Source organism: Maniola jurtina, chromosome 11 (assembly GCF_905333055.1).
Source record: "Maniola jurtina chromosome 11, ilManJurt1.1, whole genome shotgun sequence".
In the NCBI taxonomy this organism is placed as follows: Eukaryota; Metazoa; Arthropoda; class Insecta; order Lepidoptera; family Nymphalidae; genus Maniola; species Maniola jurtina.
In genome coordinates this window covers 10,987,950-11,014,502 of record NC_060039.1, presented here as the reverse complement: position 1 = coordinate 11,014,502, position 26,553 = coordinate 10,987,950, and the positions used below count along the sequence as shown (strand labels likewise).

The following is a 26,553-nucleotide window of genomic DNA, read 5'->3' as shown; positions in this document are numbered from 1 at the left end:
AATCACGTCAAAATCGGTTCAGCCGTTCCCAAGATTAGCCTTTTCAAACAGACAGACAGACAAAAATTTTAAAAACGTGTGATTCGGTGTTGGTATCGTTCAAATAACCATATGAGCTTAATATGAGGTAGTTATTTCGAAATTACAGACAGACACTCCAATTTTATTTATTAGTATAGATTATATTTAAGGATATAATATGACACGCTTCTAGTATCATATTGTTGCTTCAATTTCCCGGTAGCCTATCTAATAAATATCGCCCTTAGGAATAGCATCTTGGAAATAAAAATATTGTTCATAAGAGAGAAGGTACTATAACAGCAGATATGGCGTGATACGCTACGGCACAGAAAATGTTAGTACCTACTTGTGTACCTAGGCCATTGCACGTGTTGGTTATATCGTCAATACATTTTGCACTTGGATAGAGCCAAGGCGTGGCATGGAATATGGTCTAATACATAGAGCATAATAAAAGAAACTAGAAATCGAAGCGTGAAGCTCGCCCGACTTCATACATACATACACATGTAGAAACAAAAATTATTTTACACTTTGTAGTGGTTTTGGAAGTCGTTTTTTTCAATATTTTTACGTGCACTCTTCATATTGTTATTAAATTGTAATCCAAAAATGTTATTATAGAACTACATTAACTCTTGTATACATAAATATTTTCAGTAATAATAAATTTTTACTTTTTAGGGTATGTGGTTATTGAAGTCAGGGTTTTTTTTAATAATTTACTGTGTAGATAATAATATTACACTTAGACTACACATTTCAATTTAAAACCTACCCACTTCTTGTTTTATACTTTTCCCAGCATTATTCCAAATCAGATTGAAACTACATTAACTTAATTAAGGCTCTATCGATCAATGGCCATTGTAGACCACTTCGTTTAAAGCGCAAGCTATACCGCGAGCTAAGCTAAATTAACTTAGCTTAGCTCACGTAATCTTTTTATTTCACACAGTTCACACCACAAACAAGCTTATAAATAAACGAGCTTATTGAACTGTGGATTAGCTCTACTCGACGATGCCAGCCAAGCTAGGCTGCTATGTAGCTTTGAAAACTTTGCGAGATATCCACTCAAATTGTTCTTTTAATATGACTCTAACATAATCTGTGAAATTTTTATCGACTCCCGGAAAAGAATACATCCTTATAAAATTCTACATTTTGTTGTCTGAATTGAATATGCCTGTGCAACCAAAATCTACGTTTTTTACCTTAAAAGGGAAAAACCCTTATAGGGTCACATCATTGCCTATCTGTCCGTCTGTCGTGTCTGTCAAGAAAATTTATAGGGTACTTCCCGTTGACCTTGAATCATGAAATTTGGCAGGTAGGTAGGTGTTATAGCACAAGTAAAGGAAAAAATCCGAAAACTGTGAATTTGTGGTTACATCACAAAAAAAAATTAAATGTGTTCATTAACAAAAAATTAGTATTTTCAATTTTCAAAGTAAGATAACTGTATAAAAGGGCTTTACCAGCACATTCAAAAACACTTTTATACCTATATTCAGAATTATCAAAACTGTTAAAAGCAACTCATTCCCAAGCTTTCTTAAAATTTAAATAATCCTTTAGATTGATTGAAACAGGATTTTTCAATAAGTGTACGTTTTATGAAAACTTTAAACTTGTCGTTGTTCTTGAGGTGGAGATCTTAATTTATCTACTAATATACTTAGAGATATATTAAGACAATACGGACAGACATATTTTCATTGTATTGATATTAGATGTATAAAGAAGGTAGAGTTCCAACAATCGCTCTTGGTACTAATGTCATATCGATGTACCTATGTTTCAGGGTGTGACTGATGTGGACTGAATAGGTCGATACGACGCGATGGCGCAACAAGTAAGCGGGGCGAACAGGTCCGATTTCAAAGATCCATGAGAAAGGTGTTGTTACCGTTACTATGTACCTAAGAGTATTAATACATTTCGGAAACACAGACAGGCATATTTTCATTTTTATAGATGTATAGAGAAGGTAGAGTTCCAACAATCGCTCTTGGCACTAATGTCATATCGATGTACCTACCTATGTTTCAGGGTGTGACTGATGTGGACTGAATAGGTCGATACGACGCGTTGGCGCAACAAGTAAGCGGGGCGAACAGGTCCGATTTCAAAGATCCATGAGAAAGGTGTTGTTACCGTTACTATGTACCCAAGAGTATTAATACATTTCTAAAACACAGACAGGCATGTTTTCATTTTTATAGATGTATAGAGAAGATAGAGTTCCAACAATCGCTCTTGGCACTAATATCATATCGATATACCTATGTTTCAGGGTGTGCCTGATGTGGACTGGATTGGTCGATACGACGCGATGGCGCAACAAGTAAGCACGGCGAACAGGTCCGATTTCAAAGATCCATGAGAATGGTGTCGTTACATTCAAATTAATTGGTAAACGTCATTCCTTTTACACTTCGGGGATTGCTGTTACTACCGTTCGTGCTAATTACCGATACTTTGCAAGCGCGGCGCGTTCTTGGGATCAGGTTACGTGGATTTACCTAGTATATGTCTGTCTGTCTGTCTGTGTGAAGGTTTTAATCTTTTGTTAATTTTGTGTAGTTTAATATTATGTTAATAAATGTAGATATCAAAATTGCCAAAAAAGTGCTTGCCTCATTGTTCTTTTTAAATTTAGGTTACTAGTCTATAATATTTTTTTAAATACATATCAAAAATTGCGTAACTGGCAGGATTCGAACCTGCAGCTTCTGGGAAGATCCCTTAAGTTATGTAGGTAAAATGTTATAATTAGTCTACAATAGGCTTTTTTATAACATTAATGAGCATTCAAGCAGGTCCCCTAATATAAGTTAATTCATTGCCAGTTTTCCTAACACATCTTTTTTAATCAATGACTAAGTTAGTTTTTGAGTCTTTGTTATGTCCTATCTCACTTGGATGTAAATGACTGTAGTTATAGTCTCTAATTGGAGCGGGCTCTGCCAGCCAACGGGAGGTGTTGGCGATCGTTATACTGTGTCAAACTATGGTGGTACCTTGGCAATGTAATATATTATTTAGTTATGGCTCATTTACGCATTGAACACCAGTTTGGTATCAGTCCTAGAAACCATACAAAGGACGCCAAGTTTCTTGACTATTACCATAACAGTTACCAACTCACTCGACATCGTTAAAGTTATATCAAAATATCAAATGTCTTTGAAACTCGCAACAGAAAACAGAAACAGACATTATTAATTATTATCTACCTATTACTAAAAACTTTCTGAAAACAGAAAGCTTTAAGCTCTGAACTATTTATGGAGAAAAATATTAAGAGTAGGTATGCAAGACTGAGGATTTGAGTTTTATTTAACTGAGCATAGCGAGGTCTTCGAGTTTACTCTTGAGTACCTTGCACTTTGTCCATGAAAGCCTTGTCACTTCGGTAGTAATGAAAACCTAAGTACTTGAAACTCATAAATAATATGCAAATCTAATGATTATTTACAATTATTTATATTCGTTCGTTTGAATGCTACCTATCCTATTATAGTTGCGAGCTTCTGTTTTAAACCTACTATTAAATAATAATTATTCATATTTTCTTTATTATTATTACTTTTGCTTGAAATGCAACGAAATGAGATTAAACGAAATTATTTATTTATTTGTAATACAAAAACCTAAACATATAAAAACGTATAACACTCTAGTCTCTAACCCTCATAATTCTTCAATTCTCACACAAAATGTGGTCACGTAGAAGGCATACACTGAAAATGACCTTTTTTGGAAAGGTATAGTGTAATTTATAGTATTATGAACATTTTCCTTGTATTTGGTTATTTTTCTTCTGTTGAATAGGATTGTTGAATAGGTCACAGGTGTTTTATGCCGAGCGATTATTCAGTGGAAAAAATCGATATTATCTTAATCCCCAGGTTTTTTCCTCGATTCTTTATGAAAAAGCAAAATGCTGTGCATTTTATATATTAACAACAAAGCTTCGCTTTTATGAGGTGTCACATGACACCGAATTTATTGTAAAGAAAAAGTATTCATATCATTTTTAGGGTTCCGTATCTCCAGAGATAAAAGGAACCCCGATAGGATCACTTCATTTTTCGTGTGTCTGTCTGCCTGTCGTGTCTGTCAAGACCTACATCTTCCCTCATCATGAAATTTGGCAGGTAGGTCCTAAAGCACAAAAAAAAAGGAAAAATCCGTAAACCGTGAATTTCTGGTTACATCATAAAAATAAATTAAAAAGTGTTATTTCCTGTACGATGGTACGGAACCCACGATGGTACAGAACCCTTCGTGTGCGAGTACAACTCACACTTAACTGGTTTTTATAAATATACCTATTATTCCCATTTTGACCTCTAACCTGTGCTAGGAGTATCTATGTATATTAGACTGTAGAGATACAACAAAAAAATTGGTGAATCAAGTTAGGTTTGATTCATATTTCCGTCCATAATAATTATATTAACCGCTGAACCGAAACAGGATTGAACTTGCACGTTGCCCTTTGACATCTAAACTTGTCCTTATCCATAACTGTTTTTCTTTGCTGAACATCTTTTGACCGAAAACAGAAAGGTAATAATGTAATAGCTATTGTGTCATGTTCAAAACTGTGAAATGAGGTCAAACGTGATTCTTGATAAGGGTTGAAATGATATTTATAATAATATGTAAATGGCGAGGTGTCTTTATGTAGTTGTATTTATGTTCCCTGGTCTTAAATATTTTTAATAAAATTTTCCTAGATACAATACTTAAAAATTAGAGGAGTCTCTCCGTCACTCGCTTCATACAAACGTAGTTCCGATTTCATTTGAATATTAAGCAACCAAAGTCCATGAAATTTTGCAGACATATTCTAGAAACTAATATCTATGTCTGTGGTTTTCCAGATTTCTGTTAAAATATTCGATTTCAAAGTTACGCGGTCTTAAAAATTTACATACAAATCTTTGAGCCCCTGTAATTTTAAAACTACATATTTTTAGAAAAATCTAAAACACCACAGACACAGATATTAGTTTCTAGAATATGTCTGCAAAATTTCATGGACTTTGGTTGCTTAATATTCAAATGAAATTGGAACTACGATTGTATGAAGCGAGTGACGGAGAGAGCCCTGTTAATCATGGTAGTCTGTAAATAACATTGCGAAACTTGCACAAAAATATTCATGATTATGTAAATTGTCTGGTAATCAAGGCTTCCACCGTTGCCAATTACCTACCGCCATATCGAAAAGCCGTGCTGCCAAGCAATACATAGTTCCGGTACGATGCAATGCCGCATTGAAACTAATTAGGAAGGGGTAATGTAGGTACCTAAGCAAAGCCGGGGCGAGTCAGCTAGTCATTGCATCAGGAAAATAATAGAGTGGATTAATAGATTTACTGTCATGCCTATATTATCATAATGATAGCGATCAGTAGGTATCCTTAGTATGAGATTCGACATCTATTGCTATTTTGTTAGAATATGAGCGCCAAATCACAACGCCACGGTAAAATTAATTTAAAGATCCTTGATTGAAATTTAAAAAAATCAATAGGCACTGATATCGATTTGTAAGTTTTCCGGGTGAAGCGGTGGCCGGTGGACAAACTTGAGCTTTAACACAAGGTTATTAAGGTCCATTTTACTTTAACATTGAAATGTCTCGATGCTCGTATTATATCAACGTTGGTGAGATGTAAAATCTCACACTAAGCATCTGGGGGCTTTATCAAGGGCGACCGTAGCGGCAGCTCTAGTAGTAAGGTAGATGGAATAAATGGTAAAAAATATATAAATAATAAATATATTAAATATAAATATTTTTTTTGCTTTTTGATATTTCTGTAAAATTAAAGAAAAATTTTCACGCTCGCTTCGGTCACGCTTTTAAATTACGTATTTCATGATTAAATAAGTGTTTTTTGTAAACGTTTTAAGAATTTTAATTTTCATTCAAGTAGAAGAAATCGGTATCCGTTCGCTCGCAATTTTATTCTATTCAGTATCTGGATGTTGTTTCCTGTACCTACGCTTTTGTATACAATACAGCTGATGTTACTGCCAAAGCTCGAACTACGGAGACCCGTAAGACGTTCCAGTAATACTAGTCCCTACTTAAAAGTCTAAACTGTTCTGTGATACTTAATTAATCGTTTCGGATTTTTTTTAATGGGCTAGCCAGAAAGCTTACTCCGTCGTTCCTTCATTCAGCTTTACCTACCTATATTTTCATCTTGTTTCACTATAGATGTTACCGATGTCTAGTAAAAGTCTCAAATTAACGATTATCTCAAAAAAAAATCAGACGTTTACCATTAGGACTTGGTAATTAGATCGGTTTTTAACTGGAAAATCTTGTGAGTTACTGTTGCCCCGTATCTACTCGTGGTTCGAGCTTTTACAGTAGCACACCCGATACATACAAGCATTATAATTGTAAAATATCAACCTTACTAAAAATATTCGCGGCTGTAAGGTATTACCTACTTATCTGTTTATATTCAGGTTTATCTTTACAAGAAAAGCATTCCATCAGGCAAGCACAACACAAGCTGTTAAAGCGTCATAAAACCACACCACACCAACTTAACAACACGCAAAACAATATACGGCGTTACGTGTAAGTAAAAAAGTTTGAACGGGCCATAAAATAAAGAGCTGAAGTGAGAATTATTACGATATCACCATTTAGTAGACTAACAATAACGACCTGTTGAAAACGGGTGTGTTGTCCTTCTCTAGCGTTATCGGTCACGTATTTGTGTCTCGTTTTGGCTTAGCGGGGCGAGTGCGACGCGTCCGCGCGATTCGGCACTTGGAAACTCACTGAACGCGCGCCCTAGCCGCCCTAGCCCCTACGATCTATAAGGAAGCGCTCCGCCCGCCCACGGAACGAGCCCTGAATACAAGGCGCGATAAACAGATGGTCACCTGGTAAAATGAGGCCTGAACAATATTACATTGTTTATATTATTCCGTTACACGGTTTAATGTAAACAGTGTGGAGATACCTTGCTAACCTAGATTGTTTGTTAATCGCTCGTCCGGGATTCGTTGAATAATGGAGCAGAACTCGTTAAATCTACCTACCTAATACCAGATTAGAATAAAAGTTATCTGTGAGATATTATGACTCGTGAAAATTAATAGGCATCGTTTGAATATTTTATAGTTAAGTAAGTATTACTTCGAATCCAATCTGCCAATCCATATTGGGTAAGCGTGGAATACTATGGCCTAGAGTCTAGACCCTAGACTAGACCACTAGAGACTAAAGGTGGATCCACACTTGCGAAAGTGCACGAGCCGCACGCAACGCGCATCGATCACCTACTTATATAGTAAGTGACACTGTCTCTGTGCGCTCGTGTATGTTACGAAGATAAGGTATGTTGCGTAGGAAAGACATTCCGGACCAGTGGTAGATTCACTTGGATTCAGGTGGAGTGGTTGACGATTCTTCGAAAAGTAATTAATTTTAATTTTTTTTTAACACGTGCATATAATATAATGCTAGTACGCACTCTCTAAAACCCATGAACATTTTGGTCACATGTGCACGCCGGACTTGTACAAATGCACGCAAACTTCTCGCAAACCACTCGTGAAAACGTCCACATCTTGTATTTATGATGCGCGTTGTATGCATGGTCCGTGCACGTGCACAGATGTGGACCCGCTCTGCTGATTGCACTACAGAGAACGATAGAAGACTCTTTTCAGACTTGGGCTCGTTTGGAACCCTCGTAATTAATTATCACCACTACATCATTGTTTGACAATCAGAAAGTGTACAATAATATAATATATTTATTTTTAAGACACATAATGTAGGTATTTACATGCCAACTTGGATTGGTACAGCTGGCCAATATTTTATTATGTATTAACACCTTTATGTACCTGTAAATAAGTGAAATTGAATTGAATTGAATCGAATAGTACTCAATTTGAATAAATGACTTTGACTTTGATAAGCCAATTGTTGACGGTCGCGTTCGCGCGTTTCTGTCCAGCGTAGCCGTGTCGCGGCGCAAATTACCTATTGTCAAAAGTTCATGGAGGCTGTGTTGGACAAGTCCGTCCACGTATGACGTAACATGTTTTCCGACAGACAGACATACAGAATTACTTTCGCATTTATTAAGTAAGTAGCTAGGAAAATAAATCAATTATTATAAAATCATAAGGGTGTTATGTTCGCGGAGTTAAGTGGAGGCGTTAAGACGTGTCCTTATAACATTTACTTAATTAAAGATTTCAATTTGTCGTTCACGAAATTGGCACCACGCGGCTGGAAGCACGGTCGAAAATTAAATTAGGTACCTTCCTACCTACCTATCTACAAAGGTAGACATTTCATGATCATCATCATCATGATCAACCCATCGTCGCGCTTACTACAGAGCACGAGTCTACTCTCAGAGTGAGGGTTTTATGGCCATAGTCTACCACGCTGGCCAAGTTCGGATTGGCCGACTTCACACACCTTTAAGAACTATATGGGGAACTATCAGGCATGCACGTTTTCTCACGATGTTTTCCTTCACCGTTAAAGCAAGTGATGTTTAATTACTTAAAACGCACATAACTCCAAAAAGTTAAACGTGCGTGCCCGGGATCAAACTCCTGACCTCCGATTAGGAGGCAATCGTCCTAACCGGCTATCACCGCTCACCCTTTTTTAGAAGACCTTCAAAATTCAAAACACCCTTCAAACTTTTAGGACCTTTAAGAAAATAATATAAAAAATTTCAAAAATAAAATAAAACCGACTTCAAAAACCACAAACACTAAAAAAAATATTTTTTATTTCTACACGTCGTGTAATGTTAATGTATGAACTATGAAGTCGAGCGAACATAATAAAAAGATTCTGACGAATTGAGAAACTCCTCCTTTTTTGAAGCCGGTTAAAAATAAACAAGAAATCTAAGTGTGAAGCGTGCCCAACTTCATGGTACATAACAAAATTTACAAAAAAAAAAATGCAAAATTTAAAAACAAACATTTTTTTTAACTTTTAAGTGTAAGTGGTTTTTGAAGTCAGTTTTTCTTACTTAAAATTTAAGGCACCAAAATTACAATTGCCTGGTAATTTTATTCCACTTTTTACTCACTTTGATCTCTCAAATAAAATCACACTACTTTATTTTGGAGCAAAAGCATCAGGCAATCTTAGGAATGTGGGGAATAACATTGCCTATTTCCTATCGTAAAATATCTCAAAATTTTCATTTAGTTACATACGGAAATTGGCTAAAATAAATGAAAATTATAAAAAATATCATGTTTTTTTATGATAAAATGTTATACAACGTGCAAATCATGCTTTTAATACATATTATTATTTTACGATAAAGTCCAATAATATCAAAACCCGCTAAAGTTAAGCACAAGGTATTTTGACGGTATTTCAATCTTAGCCGCCGGCTCTACATTCAGCTAGCAACGCCCGGCTGGCAGCATAGATTTTTATCTGTACTTATCGAAATGTCAAAGTGAGCAGCTGTCACCGATGACATTGACACTTGACGTACAAGATATGGTTGTATTTGTTTGTATTTTGAGTTTTGTATTTAATGAATGAGAGGATTTTTCAGAAAATAGTAGTTTAAGTGCAGTAAACTGTTATGTGACAGTTACAATTAATAATAAGCAATCCTCAATTATGTCCTCCGAAATTATAAGGAATTGTATTTTACAAATTAACCCCAAACTTTATTGTTGTCGTTTATGTTCAGACACAAAATACAGTAAAGGAATAAATCTCGTTGAAAATTTACATATTTTAAAGTTGCTGGAGTATTGTGTTGGATTCACAGTAAGTAACTACTTATATTTATCTCTGTTATTTATTAAACATTGAGCTCCTTAATTCCTGAGACATTGAAAATACCTGAAGGATATTAGGATATTAGAGGGGGATAGAAAGAAACCAATCAATCAATATAAGTTTTAATGATCATCTTAATTAAGTAAACTGTGACCGAAATATCTGGATTTTATCCTTACAGCTTGTGAATTTTAGTCATAATTTTTTGATTTATTACTTTGATCCTTGAATGCCTTATCTTGAGAGTGAAGTTCATAGGACTTTTTATCATGTTAAGTCTGCCTAATTTACATTACAAACAGAATAATACAGGATATGCCTATAAATATTTGATAAGTATAATACATACCAGATATGGATATATTCTGTAAGTTTTTGTTTTTCTAGGGTTTCCTACCCGAAGAGTGCCAACAGTATTTACCTTATTGTATGAAGCGTCTGCTGTTCGTCCATCCGTCAGTCTGTCAGCAAACTGTATCTCATGAACCGTAACATGTGGAGATTTGAAATTTTCTGTAATGTATATTCTTAGTGCTGCCATAACAACAAATAATAGAAAATCTAAATGGCAGCCATGAAATTAAACAAAAATGTAAAGGATTATTTCTTGTTCAATGGTATGGAACCCTTCGTATGAGAGTCCAACTTGCACATGACTGATTTTTATACTTATATATGCTGAAGTTACTTCTTCTTCTATGTATTTTATTGGTTTCCAAATTAATTTCTTCTTAATAAGTAAGTACTTTAAGAAGAAATTAGAAACACTTTATCTGAGGTGACTTCTTAAGAATAGTTATTAGGTTTATTTATGTACTTTTTCTTGTTCACTATAGGTAAACATTGAATATACTTCACATGTCCTATGTTTGAAATGTAAGGAGAAAATTGAAGAATTTGTGGAGTTTAAAAAACAGTGTGAAAAATCTGAAACCCTTTGGAAAAAGTACCCAATTGTGAACATTCCTGTAAGTTTTCATTTTTATAGTTTAGTACTTTCACAGTTTATCTATTACAAACAAGCAAATCTCTTCTCTTTATAATATCAATATAGATTAGGTACAAAGAAGTTCGGAAATTTCAACCACCTATGTAGAGGCATGCAGCCTCTTTTAAGACTGGCAGATGCGAAGAAAGCAACACACTTTGCAGCTGTCACTTAGAGAACACAATTTGAATTCGGAACGATTCGAATATTCTGCTGGCCTGGACGAACCCCGGGCAACGCATTCAACCAATTCACTTCAGATCATCAAAACCGAAACACCTCGGTCTAGCATCAAGCTCCGGCCCTCGTTTTTCTACCACAGTTTTAATTGTAACCAAGGCACATGTTGTAAATATAGCCCAAGTAATACAAGTGATAATATGTAGCGCATTTTTATTTATCAGTTATCATACGCTGCATGGCTGCTACACCTATAATGCCAATTGTGATTGATGAAGTACTTTATTGAAACATTGTGATTAGGATACATGCATGCCTCAGAAATCTCCATCATATTCTCTAAAACTTGTGTGAAGTTTGTCAATGCGCACTTCACCAGTATGGCCCTCTCATTCTAAGTAGAGACCTATTCTCAGTAGTGGGCTGGCAATGGGTTGTGATGATGATTTAAAGAAAAGTTAGCATAATGAAAAGGGACAAAGCAGGGACAAAGAGAGATAGAGAGAGCAGTTTATTAATCTAACTTAAATATTTTACTGGCTGACTTGTTTCTGCTTCAAATGGGTGGAATTTTCTATTTTTTTGTACATACTTATATTATGTTTTATAATTTATAATGGTGAAAATTATATTAAAGTCTGTAAGTGTATGCAAGTGTAGTTTTAATATTACTTGCTTATTCAGAGATTTTGACTGTCCAATTTTGTCTTATTTCTTTAAGAAATTAGCTGATGAAAAAAATCATAGTGATTTATCAATATTAATAAAACAAAATAAGGCTGAAACGGAGCAAGAGTGTGAAGAATTAAATACCGACGAAGGTTTTGAAGGTTTAAATGAAATTTCTTACGATACAAAATATTTCACACCAAATCAAACACCATTGATTGATACCAAAGTGGAAACATGTTTAAAAAATTATATAGATGATACATTTGATAAAGTCAAGTGTGAAAATAATACCAAAACATATGCATGTACAAAGTGTAAGAAAAAATATAGTGAGTATTACTTAAATTGATTAGTATAATGAAATTTAAAACACTATTTAAAACTTATTTAATTTGAATTTTGATACTTGGTTAAGGTACGCATAAATTGCTGCAGTCTCACAAAAGAAAGAAATGTTTCAAGACCAATGTAAAAAGCAAACATCATCCTAGTGGAATAATAGAAAATAAAGTTGAAAAACTATCTACCAATGAATGTGGTTAGTTTATTTTTTATTACTTAATTAATTTTTTAGATGTACCTATACAATACTGTAACATACCGTAGTTTGTCTGGTTATATTATTATTTTGTTAAACTTTTACTTATTAGTTATTACAGGCCTGAACTTGTTGAAGTAAAAACTTATTTTGGGCATGTTGAAAGATTTTAGGATGGGTTGCTGTCCGTTTGTTCGTCCGTCCGTCCGCCCGTCTGTCTGTCAGCAAGCTGTGTCTTGTGAACAGTAACAGGTAGACAGTTGATCACAGGTTGTGTATTTCTGTTGCCACTATAACAACAAAAAAATGGGCGCCATGGAAAAAAAAGTGTTGTTTTATAATTTACTTATTTATTTTTATTTTTATTTTTATTTTCATAGTTTTCACTTCTGTCGGCAGTCCCTACTGATGGTAATCGTCGAGTTCTTGACTTTTATCTTTGTTTTTAGGTTTATGTGATACACCATTAAGTAGTGATGTCAATGAACATATACGGAACCATCATTGGCTCAATAATAATAATTTGCAGTGTGGTTTATGTAACTATTGCGGTAAAGATTTTGCTCACTTGGTTACCCACAGGTATAACTTCTAATAAGGCTCTTTATAATTTGACTTGTAACTAATTTGCATGCACCAACACAATTCGAATACCCGTTAAAGTATTGACCAGGAAGTTAGTTTACTTATTATTTTCAGATACACCCACTGTCCAAATAATGCGAGACTATATTGTATCGCGTGCAGCAAAAGAAGTGTTTCCATGCTAGCATTGCAATACCACTTCAGGTCGGTGCATTTGCAGAAACCGGGCGGATACTGCACCTATTGTGATAAAACTTTCATCAAGTTCAGGACATGGAAGAAGCACCATCGGATGCATACGGAGAATAACAAGCTGCACGTATGCGATATCTGTGGTAAAAAGTAAGTAGGTACTCACTACAGAGTCAGATTTTTGAATAATCATCCCGTAAGGGGGTAAAATAGAGGCTTTAAATTTGTATAGTGGACAAATAAGCAAACGCACTTCCGACATCACACTATCACACTAATATTATAAAGGCGAAAGTTTGTGTGTATGTGTTTGTTTGTGTGTGTGTATGTTTGTTACTCCTTGACGCAAAAACTGCTGGACGGATTGGACTGAAATTTAGAATGGTGATAGATTATATCCTGAATTAGCACATAGGCTACTTTTTATCCGTGAAAATCAAAGAGTTCTCACGGGATTTAAAAAAAAACTACATCAGCTTGTTATGAAATAAAGAACACAGAAGTCTATTCAATATCTAATACACAATATTTTAGAAAACATTTAAGTAAGTATTGATAAATTGTATTATGTTCCTTGTTTTAATTTAATATTGTAAGTACTACTAGGTATTATTAAATACAATGATTTTCATTCCATCACATAACTTTATAATTGCTATTATATTTATTGCTAAATATTTTAGTTTAGTCATAAATTGTAGTGCAATAGGTAAGTTTTAAAAATAAAACATCAGCAAAACGGAGTAAAAGTTTAGAAGCCAATCGTTTTTAAATCGTATTGGACCATTCCCAATCCCGAATTTTGCTGTGTAGAAATGGATCGGAAATCACGCTCAGCATTGTAACATTAAGGCGACCTTAAATAAACTTTAAACGTCAGATAAAGTGGGTCGCGACCTTCCAAATTATTCAGGTACCCAAAATCGGTGACCCGTCGCTCAGGCGCGGGTAGTCACATATAATTTAAAAGGTCGCGCGTCCTGTGTTCATTCGGCTGATTTCAAATCTAGGCAAAAAAGGTACCTACTCGCTGTACATAGACTTCTTGATGATCGACAATAGTGGTAATATCGTTCCGTAAGGCCGACCTCGAAATTTTTTTTCAATTAAAGGACCTATAAATACTCTTAAGGGTGCCTTCAAATTTACCGCAAATTGCCGCGCGAAGACAGTGCGGCTGCAGCGCTATGGACGCGCTACTTAAATCTATACAAATAAAAACGCGCGATTGCGGCGCTACACCCACGCTGCGGTCGCGCGTCTGTGCATCAATCGAAATTAAGTATATGGATTGCCTCGCGGATGCAGCCGCGTTGCCTCCACACGGCCACTTTCCGGCTTTGAAGGCGCTCTTATAGTCTAGCGCTTGGCTAACCATCAGACCTGCTGACAAGTGATGATGCAGCCTAAAATGGAGCACGTTTGCCTAAAAGATGCCTATTCACTCCCGACGTTTACTCTTGAAAAAGTTTATGTAACAATTTTCTTTCATAGTCAATAAAAGAAGCTCTCTTTTTCCCCGTAACTAAGTAAACAACCGTAAAATATAAACGTGGGAAAAGGTTTCCTGGCACTAATTATATTTATTTATTAATGTTCTTTCCGAAACGTTGCCGGTAATAGATCATCTAGATACGAAAGTCGAAATAGGTGTTATTATTATTTACGTGAATTTAGACTTAATATTTTGGACCCTTAGGTTTACATTTACATAGCAGCATCTGAAATATATTTCGAACCTGTCAAAAGCAGAGGACTAGCGGTACAGAACGAGCTTGTTATTGCTGTTGCTCGATTACTAACGACGCACCGTTATGCCGTTCGAGATTTTTAAATCGGTTTACTTCCACGCTACATTAAGAGGGGTCTATTCGTAATGCGCTCAAAACATACGTAGTTTCAATCTTTGTAGATACATTCTAGAAACTAGTATCTATGTCTTATGTCTGTAGTTTTTAGGGTTCCGTATCTACCTCAAAAGGAAAAACGGAACCCTTATAGAATCACGTTGTTGTCCGTCTGTCTTTCTGTCCGTCCGTCCGTCTGTGCGTGTGTCGTGTCGGTCAAGAAAACCTATAGGGTCCCGTTGACCTAGAATCATGTTTGGCAGGTAGGTACTGTTGGTCTTATAGCACAAGTGAAGGAAAAAATCCGAAAACTAAAATTGTGTTTACATCATTAAAACAAAATTAAAATGTGTCCATGAACAAATAATTAGTATATTTCCTATTTTCGAAGCAAGATAAATATACCAAGTGCGGTATCATATGAAAGGGCTTTATCTGTACATTCTAAAACAGATTTTCATTTATTTTTATGCATAATACTTTTTGATTTATCGTGCAAAATGTCGGAAAAAATACCCGAGCATGGAACCCTCGGTGCGCGAGTCTGACTCGCACTTGGCCGGTTTTATTTCTATTTCGTTAGCGGTTACGCTTACGACAAACCAAATAGATGAGTATAACATCGGATTTGACTCACAGCTGTGTTTGTTCACAGGTTTTTGTACAGGCATGAAATCAAAGAGCACCTAATCTGGCACTCGGAAGTGCGCCAGTATGTTTGCGATACCTGCGGGAAGGGCTTCAGGAGGGCTTCCGCTTTGAAGGTGAGATATATTACCTACTTTTTTATTCCGATACCACTTTTTTTGACTGAAATCTCACCTGGTGGTAAATGATGATGCAGTCAACAACGACAAGTAAGCGAGTTAGTAAAATTGCGGCTATTGGTAATTTCTTGAATAAGATAGTGAATTGGTATTCTTTAGAATAACGTCTGTAGAACACACGAAACAAAACCACCAGTTAAATGTAAACATTGCGACAAAGTTTACAAGAGTGAAGCCACACTAAAAATTCACCTAAGAAACTTAACAGTTCAGAAGCCAGTTATTTGCGATGTGTGCTTGAAAGAGTTCCTTACTGAAACTGTTCTGAGAGAGCACATGTTTCGTCACAGTAACGAGAGACCTTTTAGTTGCAAGGTTTGCGGGTCGATTTATATCATCAAGGGGCTAAAAAACTACATGAAGAAACATACGGGCAAGTTGCTCTATGTTTGTGCTATTTGTTTCAAGTCTTATCGATCTAGCAATCAGTTAAAAGTACATTCAAGCGCCATACTCGTGTCTGTCGCCACAAATGCATGCACTGTGAGAAACCTTTTTTATTCTCAAAAGGACCTGTTGCTGCACGACTAACACGAGAATATCGTGTTAGAATCCAACTAGAGTGTGAAATATCCCACAAAATAGACTCACCTAGGTCTAGGTCTAAGTTGGAACGCGCTTGCCTAGAAAGAACCTATACTAAGTTATGTATTGTAATAAACAATTTGTTGTAAGTTCTTGAGTAAGCAAGCAAATTGGTATTCCTCAGGATCACATCTACAACATACACGAAACGAGGCAGCCAGTGAAATGTGAACATTGCGATAAAGTGTACAAGTGTGAAAACAAACTGAAAATTCACCTAAGAAACGTAGCTGCTGAAAAACCTTTTATATGCGAGGTGTGCTCGAAAGAGTTCCACACTGAGACTGTCTTGAGAAAGCATATGTTCTGGCATACTAACGAGAGACCATTTAGTTGCGCAGTGTGCGGGTTGACTTATAAAGCCAAGGGAGTGCTGAAAGTGCATATGAGGAAACATTCGGGCGAGTCGCCTTACGTCTGTGCCGTTTGTTGTAAGGCTTTTCGATCTAGCAACCAGCTGAAAGTCCATTCAAGCGTCCACACTGGTGTCCGTCGCCACAAGTGTACCCATTGTGAGAAATCTTTTCATTCCAAGAAGGACCTGCTGCTACATGATGTCCAACACAAGAATATTGATGTAAAGCTAGAGCCCAAGTGTGAAATAAACAGCAAAATAGTCTCACGTTGACTTCTATTGGTGTATTAGTAAAACTACAAATATACAAGCGTACTCTTTGTCATTCAGTTATCGACGCCTGAGTTTTATTGTCTGTCAGTAATATCGCTATCTTTATCATATTATGAGGCAACTTTTATGCTAATTGTATGTAACAAAAATAAATGAGGTTGAATAAATGAATGTTGAGTTTATTTTCGTTTTCAAATTCGGTTTCCCGAAGGCTTTAGTTTTATTATTTATCAACAGTAGGTAAATATATCTCTTCTCTAAACCTGTATCATATTATTTACTAGAGGATGCCCGCGACTTCGTCCGCGTGGATTTAGGTTTTTAAAGATCCCGTGGGAACTGTTTGATTTTACGGAGTATAAAAAATTGCCTGTCAATTACAGGGACGCAAGCTACCTCGATACCAACTTTCATACAAATCGATCAAGCGAATGATTATTTAGGAATCCCGCGGGAACTGTTTGTTTTTCCAGGATAAAAAGTAGCCTATATCCTTTGCCGGAATGTATCCTAAGTCTGTACAAAATTTCATTAAAATCGGTTCAGCGGTTGAGCCGTGAAAGCGTAGCAGACAGACAGACACACTTTCGCATTTATATTAGTATGGATAAGGCCACGGCTTCGACGACAGCGGTGAGCGGGGCGGGAGAGGTGGCGTGAGCATTTATTGATATCATGGTGCCGTCCTGTGAACTTAGTACGAGATTTTAGAACTCACCAACGTTGATAGAATTCGAGCATCGAAATACTCCAGCGTTAAAGTAAAACGAACCTTAACTGACTTAGCGGAAACTTTATGAATTTTGTTTTTTTTTTTACTTGTCATAAATGTTACGATACGATTACTTTATTATTACGTAATTGTTTAGTTCTGTTTTCTAGTTTTCTAACATTTTAGTTTTTGGTGTAAAGCTGTTCTAGGCGACACGTCCATTATCTTATTGACTGCATATGTACACACTTTTTTTTGGAGAGTGGCTAGTTTTTTTTTTCATGGCTTTATTGTATTATTATTGTCATTATCTGTGTTGTGTGCTTAATAAACAAAAACAAAAACAAAACTTTAAATCAAGGAATTTTACGTCCATTTTATTCCGACTTTGTTGTGTTTCAACTTTCAAATTCTGTCAACGTCTATAAGTTCTAGAATTTTTTGCTATACCCTATCCGCGAAATGAAGTTAGTATAGCGTTCTCTCTGTCTGGCTCTATCATTTGTATGAGATGACGTAACAGAGAGAGAGCGCTATATCCGGAATGAGCAAGGAAACTACAAACAACTGATCGCGGAAATGAGGTAATAAAATACTTCTGTGAACTACAGTTTGAACGTTTGTCAACGAGCAGAGACAACGAAAGAACTTATGGCTCTAATGGACTAAGGTTGAAATCTAGAGAGCGCACTTTGACTTTGCTTAGACTTAAGTTTAAGTTAAAAGGAGACAGATTTATGCCAGCGATATAACGCTGTCTCGTTTTAAGTCTGAGCAAAGTCAAAGTGCGCTCTATAGATCTAAGGCTAAGAGTCAGCGCTTGCCAGACCTTCGTTATTTTATAAAAGCTGAAAGTTTCAGTGCGTATTGTCCCCAACACAGGGAGGAACTATCAGCGATTACGAAGTTTGTATCACGGTGGCTTTGGGAGATAACAGATTGTTATACTTAGGTATGACTAGGTGACACCCGCGACTTCGTCCGCATGGATTTAGGTTTTTCGAAATCCCGTGGGAACTCTTTGATTTTCCGGGATAAAAAGTAGCCTATGTGCTAATCCAGGATATTATCTATCTCCATTCTGAATTTCAGCCAAATCCGTCCAGTGGTTTTTGCGTGAAGGAGTAACAAACATACACACACACACACATACAAACTTTCACCGTTATAATATTAGTGTGATTTATCAAATACGCTGTAGAGATAGAGGTATGCACATTAGCCATCCTATAGGCATATGGAAGTAAAATCATATCGTTCAACTTTTAAGTAAAGCAAGGCAATTTGATAGGCGTCGCTCGGATGCAATGCAATGGACAGGTGACTGAGTTAATTGCGTGGTTACGTAGACTCGTAATAGGTACTGCACTTGCGGTTAATATCGTGCTGCCTATATCAGTTGACCGGCTTTGTTCTACACAGCTTCGACCTAAATATCAAAATTCTATTATTAATAGCCTATATCTAAATATATACAAGGAAAAGCTGACTGACTGACTGATGTATCAACGCACAGCTCAAACTATACCTAACTACTGATCAGGCAACTGTGCGTAGCGAGCTGAGTCCTTGTGTAAAAGGACCCCGGATGGGTTCGCAACTATGGTGCGTTTCATAGTTATGTTGGCTCCCCTGTCTGTCCAAGTCATTGGCACCATATTTCCATAAGAAGACGCAGATTTTGTTTATTTTCATTTGATATTCTTGAATGAGTGAAATGAAAATCAAATGTAAATATACAAAATCTGGGTCTTCTCATGCCAATATGGTGCCAATGACCACCCAACAGACAGGGGAGCCAACATAACGCCATAGGTACTATTCGATGAAACGCACTATAGTCGGGCTTACGTCGACTAAATACGTGAGTATAGCCGTAACAATCTATATAATGGAAATCACGCATATTAGTTTGAACGCTAAAAATCTTTCTATTCCTAATGTACCTATCTCTATGTAACTCCTACTTAGCTATAGATGGAGATTTTTTTACCCGACTGCGGCAAAGCCAAAAGGAAGGGATATGATTTTAGCAGTCTATGTTTGTATCCAAATTCTGTGTGTTCCACCGTAGTGCCTATACTACTGGACCGATTTTGATGAATGAAGTGTCAATTGATTCGTTGTTAAAGCCCGGGTGGCATAGGCTATATTTTATACGAAAATAATAGACCTAACGGATGTTACATCAAAAAAGTGAAGGTCTCCAAATTTTTTTGCCATTGTATCGAGTAGGTTGTCGAAGGAAAGAGGAAAAAATTCTGAGCTCATGTACGAGTAGGTAGGTATATAAATGTACAAGAACATTAATATATACCAAGCGACAGAAAAACAATTTTACTCTAATATTTCAGCGTTTATTAAGATATCGCTGTCGGGTTTTTGTTTTCAACTTTATTTAAAAAATAAAAATAGCGAGTTAGCAGGAACAACATGATGATTACCACCGCCCAGAACATTTGCAGCATCAGAGGAACCAGCAATGCGTTTCCGGCCTAATGTCCTACCTACTTCGGCAAATCGGGCGCGGTTTTTGGATTATCGATCCACGTTCACACTTGTTGACAGCGACCTTTGACCTGTAAGTAGGTACAGTGGCGTTATGAGACTGGGAGGCATTAACGTCGTGTAAGTTTACAAGATCACATTTTTTAAATTTCAACTCTATTGGGTTCATGAGATACAACCCGCTGACAGACATACAGAGGCGGAATTAATAATAGGTTCCCGTTGGCACCCTTCGGATACGGAAGCTTTATGGGGATAAAATCTTTTAAGGAACATGATACGAAATCAGTCTAAAAGAGTAAAATCATCTAAGTACCTAGGCATAATTTATGTTTTCATAGACTGATGTTCAAAATTACATACCTACCTATTTAGGGATCCGTATATTAATCAACCAGATGATCCCCGCGACTTTTTCCGTGTATAATTAGGGTTTTTTAAAGTCCCGTAGGAACTCTGAATTTCCAGGATAAAAAATGAAGCCTATATCCCTCTCCAAGATGCAAACTATCTCTGTACCAAATAGTACCAAATCGATTAAACATAATATGGGTTGCAATATTAGTATGTATATTGGTAAGTGCTTGTTTCAAGCAATTAAATACAAACTATGAAAATGGAACCAATCGATTAGAGCAATTTAATGGGCAACGCTTTAGGTTAGCGTCGGAGTTAATTGCACGATACCTATCCGTTTTGAACGTACGCTGAAACTGTGGTTTAGATCATACGATACTGCTTTGAAGATCTATTTATTATGACTGCGTATACCTACTGTGTAGACAATATCACACTAATCACATCACACTACCACAATAATATTAGGTATCTATATAAAGGCGAAAGTTTGAGTGTAAGTATGTATGTATGTTTGTTACTCTTTCACGCAAAAACTTTACGGATTTGGCTGAAATTCGGAATGGAGAGAGATTATAGCCTGGATTAACACATAGGCTACTTTTTATCCCGGAAAATCAAAAAGTTTCTACGGGATTTTGAAAAACCTAAATCTACGCGGACGAAGTCGCGGGCGTCAGCTAGTTGAGCATAATTTTAACTAACTCATTCACCATACGCGACGCATATCAATCTGATGCGAGTTAAACTCGTATATTTTGTCGTGTTTTTAAGGTTCTGTACCCAAAAAATGGAGCTATTGCTAAGCCACCGCTGTCCGTCCGTCCGTCTGCCCATCCGTCTATCTGTCAGCGGTCTTATGAACCGTAATATGCAGATATTTGAAGTTTTCACAGAATTTATTTCTACTGCCGATAGCAAAAATAAAATTAGCCGCCATGCAAACTAAAAATGTAAAAATTCTTGTATCTTGTACAAGTGTTGTGTTGTGTGTGTTGTACGTACGGAATCCTTCGTGTTGGCCGTTTTCATAATAATAAATTAATTTATTCTACGCTTCATACTTTTTGACTTTTTCATTTCATCGCCCGTTGGTCGTTGCACTCGATGCATTGGTTCATTTGCATGCACGAAATGTTTGTACATGCAAAATTTTAAATTTAAATTCAACTTTCATGAGTTTTTGTGTACACATATAAGTTTGAAATCAGTGTATTTTATCTACCTTTTGTCTCTTTTTATTTGTACTTGTATGAAAACCGATCTAAATTTCATAGTTTCATAAACTTCTATAGATAAATAACTATAGATAAGTACATATGTACCTTACCTTACATACAACCTTAGATAGGTTAACCTTTCACACAGAAAACCAGAATCCAGATAAATATTATAAATGCGAAACTGTGTGTCTGTCTCTCTATCAGCTAGCTTTTCACGGCCCATTTGACAATTTTGTCAAAATTTGATACAGAGATATTGAGCTTTCAACCCAGGGAATCCAGAGACTCGCTACTTTTGACACGGAAAATCGAAAAGTTTCCTTTCGAATTCCTTATACAGAAAGGCTGTAAAAAAAAAACAGAAAGACTCACTCAACCAAAATTAAAACAATGTTGTAGGTATTTATTTAGAAATGTGCCAAAACCAACTTACAAAAATAGGTACCTACTTCTTGCTTATTTAGAAGTAGCTATATATACTAAGTAGTCTGTACGTACCCATTCTGTGTCTATTGAGTCACAGGTACATATCTATGGTCACAGGTAAAAAGCCCAAACATCAATATTATAGGTTACACACCTACATATTGGTGATCTGAAATCTGAATAGTCACTATCCATTAAAATATACATATTTTTTTTTTTTTCTTGGTCATAATACGAAAAAAAAAATGAAAAATCTTTATTCAGAGCTATTTAGGTATAGCTAGATTCAAATTCAGCCACTAGCCACTATCGCGCCTGTCTCAATGCGAAAATCATAACTTCCGTGCTAGCATCTCCAAGGTCGCCCTGAACGAATTACATGAATTTACATATTTCAAGTTACAGAAGGAAAATCTTCCGTTTGTAAAGCTCTCATGTTTCCATATTACAAGAGGGTAAAAACTCCTTTGTAAATATAAGGGAGTTTTATCCATTCTTAGGGTTCCGTACCACAAAAGGAAAAACGGAACCCTTATAGGATCAATTTGTTGTCTGTCTGACTGTCTGTCCGTCTGTCCGTCCGTCCGTCCGTCAACCTATAGGGTACTTCCCGTTGACCTAGAATCATGAAAGGCAGATAGGTAGGTCTTATAATAGCACAAGTACAGGAAAAAATCTGAAAACCGCGAATTTCTTACATCATTAAAAAAAAATTAAAATGTGTTTCAATTTTCAAAGTAAGATAACTATACCAAGTGGGGTATCATATGAAAGTTCTTTACCTGTACATTCTAAAACAGATTTTTATTTATTTTTATGCATAATAGGTTTTAATTTATCGTTCAAAATGTTGGAAAAAATACTCGAGTACGGAACCCTCAGTGCGCAAGTCTGACTCGCACTTGGCCGGTTTTTTACCCATTCTGCTTGTCCCCATATTTATGTGGGGAGCTGTAATCCATCACTGCCGGCCGCAGTGTCTCGTTAACATAATGAATGAGCAGCTGACGTGTTATCATTAGACGAACTCGTTTTACACAATCCGTGACACATCAAGACTCCCCAAAAGGTTACACATGTAATTTAAGTGCCTAACTTTTTTACAAGCTTTTATGTTAGTATCTACTCGTATGTGGTCAAATCTTGCAACTGAATTTCAGACCAGTTCCCGCTAATCGATTTAGCTGAGAACACCGAATGGAAACTGGCAACACATACATACAACATGTGTTTTATCTTCGATGATAATACAATTATAATAATACTAGCTAATGCCCACGACTTCGTTCGCGTGGATATAGGTTTTTAAAAATCCCCTAAGAACCTTTTAATTTTCCGGGACAAAAAGGAGCTTTAAGTTAATCCAGGATATAAACCTATCTTCATTCTAAATTTCAGCCAAATCCGTCCTGTAGTTTTTGCGTGAAAGAGTGACTAACATACATACATACATTCACACAAACTTTCATCTTTATAATATTAGTGTGAAGTGTGATGGTACCGGTCTCATGGTGGAGGAGGTGCTTAGTCCACGTAAGCCACTACTTTACAGTTAAGCAAGTAAAACTGGCATTCGTCGACTAACTTGAGTACAGCCGGGAGCATCTTCATTTACAAGTTCCTGGTGATTTATCTTACCTACCTAAATTCAAGTGGAATGTCACACGAAAACTAACTTAGTTACACGAAATACCTACAAAACCCAACAGACTGGAATTAGGAGTAGGATTCTAAACTCTAGCATCTCTTGCAACCCGTGCCCCCGGGAGCCAGGACTCACTAATGGAACATGTTTCCCTTAACTACCCGGTCTCGTTAGCTCATGTTTGTTTTCTGATATTTAAACAATATGCATAATATTTCAGAAGGAGGTAGGTAGGTATATATTATTTACTTACTTGGTTTGTTCTATTAAAGAAACTAAGTAAAAAGATGATATTATCCACGACTTCGTCCGCGTAAGTTTCGGTTCTTTTCAAAAACCCGTAAGAATTCTGGTTTTCTAGGATAAAAAGTATAATAAGTCTGTATTCGGGTTTCAAGTTGCCTTTGTACCAAATAGATGATATCCGCGACTTCTGCAGTGTGGATGTAGGTTTTCCTTTAAATTTCGTGGGGTCGTATTGATTTTCCGGGACAAAAAGTAGCATATTCGATAAAGATTGGCAGTGGAAAAATAGACGGACAGAACTTTCGTATATTAGTAGATAATATTATAGGTATGGATTATTGCTTGGTTTGTTATTCAAGTAATATTAATACTCTTATGATAATTTTTCGTTATAAAAAAGCTTACCTTTGGCTTCGGTGTCGTCATCAAACCAAAAGTCTTTCTCAGCTGGACATACATAGGCCTCTTTCAAGGACTTCCACACGCTGTGGTCTTATGGTGATGAGGTAGGTAGGTATACCTATAATTATATTCAGCAGCGACTCCTTGTGAATATTATCAGTCCACTAATGCCAGCCTTACACGAGTAGCTAGAAGCAGTCATGATTGATTGCTTCAAGCTGCCACTGGATAGTGAACTACAGTCTTCATACATGGAACCGCTCGAGCAGTTGCCACTATTCTGGGCGGTCAGCAGCAGTTATCAATGGCAGCTTTATCAATGACTGCTCGAACTGCCCGTGTAAGGCTGGCCTGAGTTGACTGTCAGTCTTGAGTCAAAACATTTATATTCATCGGGCTAAGGTGAGCGTTTGTATACGAACGTGTCTTGGGTTTCAACTGAAGCGACCACTCTTCCACACATTGATAAAGTTTCCGCGTTTATGCCCGGAGTCGTAAACCGTAACGATTATCGATATTAAACGTTAACCTTAACCCGGACACGGATTCAATATCGTTTTACCTAGTTATATCTTTTTTTGATTTTCCAATCTTTAGAAATAACCCTCATATGGAGTTCGCCGCCCACCGTCGGGTAAAAGAAAACAATTATTATTAAAACTGGCAATATTACAATACACTATAAAGAGATCTCTAGATACAGTAGAGCAACTATAGTAAAGAGCTCACATTTTGTTTTGTTGGTGCTAAATTAGACATAGGTAGGTAGACTTCGCAAATGCAATGCACAATTGCAAAGCGACTAAGCAATTGTGCATTTTGTTGGTTTTGGCCTTCGTTTTGGCGTATTATAACGAAAAGCTTGCCCCTCGATGTTTATGTTCTGACTTGTTCGGCTTAGCATTATTTTTAGCTTTATGCTTTAGCATTACTATCACAGAGTCCTCTCTGTGATAATATTATTATGATGACTTGATCCGAGAAACACTGAAAACTCGAATCCGGTTTAGTTTGTAGACTTGTACCACTCAGTTTGTAGTTAAGAATAAATTTAATATTCACTGAAGCTTCCCCTAACTACGTGCTAAGTTTGGATCAAACTTTTCGGACTCTATTCACCATCATCGGCATCTTAAACTCACAAAAAAAAACTATTCTGCAAAAAAGTCAAGTGCAAGTCGTATCTACTCGCACTCGAAGTATTCCTTACCATCTTACCTACAAGCAATACCACATTAATTTTTTTAGTGGTGTAGCTGGTTTTCGGATTTTTCCCTTTATTTGTGCTATAAGTCATTGCCACCTGCCCATGATTCCAGGTCAACAAGTACCTTATAGGTTTTAAATCCCTTGACGGGTTTTGAACAGACACGACAGACAGACAACAAATTGCTCCTAGTAAGGGTTCCTTCTTTCTCTGGAGATATGGAACCCTAAAAAAAGAGTAGACGGAAACGATAAAGCGTGTAAGTTTCAATATAAGAACCCAAAAGTAATAAAGCTCGATTCAGCCAATACAATGTACTCCCTACGGCAATATTCGTCTGGAGTTCAGCTTTCCATCTAATAAACGCTTAGGTAAGTACGTTTTCGAATACTTTACATAGGTGCATGGATAAGCAAATTCCTATTGGATTAGCCAAACTGCATGGATTAGCAAATTCCTATTGGATTAGCAAAACTATTTTCAAATTACCTTTAGTTGGAGTAGAAGACCGTTTTAGATTTAAACAGTTCTGTACCTTTGATCTTGATTACAAGTGGTAAACCCAATAAGAAACATTCATAGATATGAATTATACCACAACATAAGTTTAAGTTAAATATTATGACAGTACAGATAAAAGGGCATATGTTTTATGAGATAGGTTGAATGTAGTAAAGATTTAACTTAAATACATAGGTAGGTAGGTACGTGTATATCCCCGGGGCAAAATTTCACCGACAAGGGTTCACGTTTGCAGATACGCGTATTATAAATACGAGAAGATATGAAAAATTTTACGGTCATATTTTCTCCGATTGCTGATGGTTCAAGTTTTGTTTTGCTTATTTGATAAAATTGAAGTACCCGATTTCTGTGTGGATTTAAATGTTTAACAATCCCATGGGAAATCTTTGGTCTTGTGGTTT

General features: G+C 36.3%; 2 protein-coding genes across 4 annotated transcripts in view; one reads left to right on the top strand and one right to left on the bottom strand.

Moving 5' to 3' along the window:
• Nucleotides 1-6,839, bottom strand: part of LOC123869735 — a 74,185-nt gene extending 67,346 nt beyond the window's left edge. Inside the window, exon 1 of the mRNA XM_045912734.1 lies at nt 6,734-6,839. The gene's annotated coding sequence lies outside the window, so the exon portion shown is untranslated. The remainder of the gene's footprint in view (nt 1-6,733) is intronic.
• A 2,730-nt stretch (nt 6,840-9,569) lies between these two features.
• Nucleotides 9,570-26,316, top strand: LOC123869414 (oocyte zinc finger protein XlCOF6-like). Of its 3 annotated transcripts, none has more exons than XM_045912320.1 (10): nt 9,570-9,847; nt 10,696-10,827; nt 11,749-12,028; nt 12,115-12,237; nt 12,687-12,819; nt 12,937-13,164; nt 15,517-15,625; nt 16,398-16,925; nt 17,871-17,875; nt 26,305-26,316. In XM_045912320.1, the coding sequence occupies exons 1-8, from the start codon at nt 9,695-9,697 to the stop codon at nt 16,899-16,901; spliced, it is 1,662 nt and encodes a 553-aa protein (XP_045768276.1). In that variant the 5' UTR covers nt 9,570-9,694; the 3' UTR covers nt 16,902-16,925; nt 17,871-17,875; nt 26,305-26,316. The 3 variants fall into 3 exon arrangements, with proteins under 3 accessions (XP_045768276.1, XP_045768275.1, XP_045768274.1); XM_045912319.1 differs by lacking the exon at nt 26,305-26,316 and adding an exon at nt 22,412-22,422; XM_045912318.1 differs by lacking the exons at nt 17,871-17,875; nt 26,305-26,316 and having other exon boundaries at nt 16,398-17,069.
• The last annotated feature ends 237 nt before the right edge of the window (nt 26,317-26,553 follow it).

Coding starts and splice junctions, on each gene's coding strand:
- LOC123869414 (XM_045912320.1), top strand. CDS start 9,695: ATGTCCTCCGAAATTATAAGGAATTGTATTTTACAAATTAACCCCAAA. Junction 12,029..12,114: donor AAAGTGTAAGAAAAAATATA/GTGAGTATTACT, acceptor TACTTGGTTAAG/GTACGCATAAATTGCTGCAG. Junction 13,165..15,516: donor TGCGATATCTGTGGTAAAAA/GTAAGTAGGTAC, acceptor GTTTGTTCACAG/GTTTTTGTACAGGCATGAAA.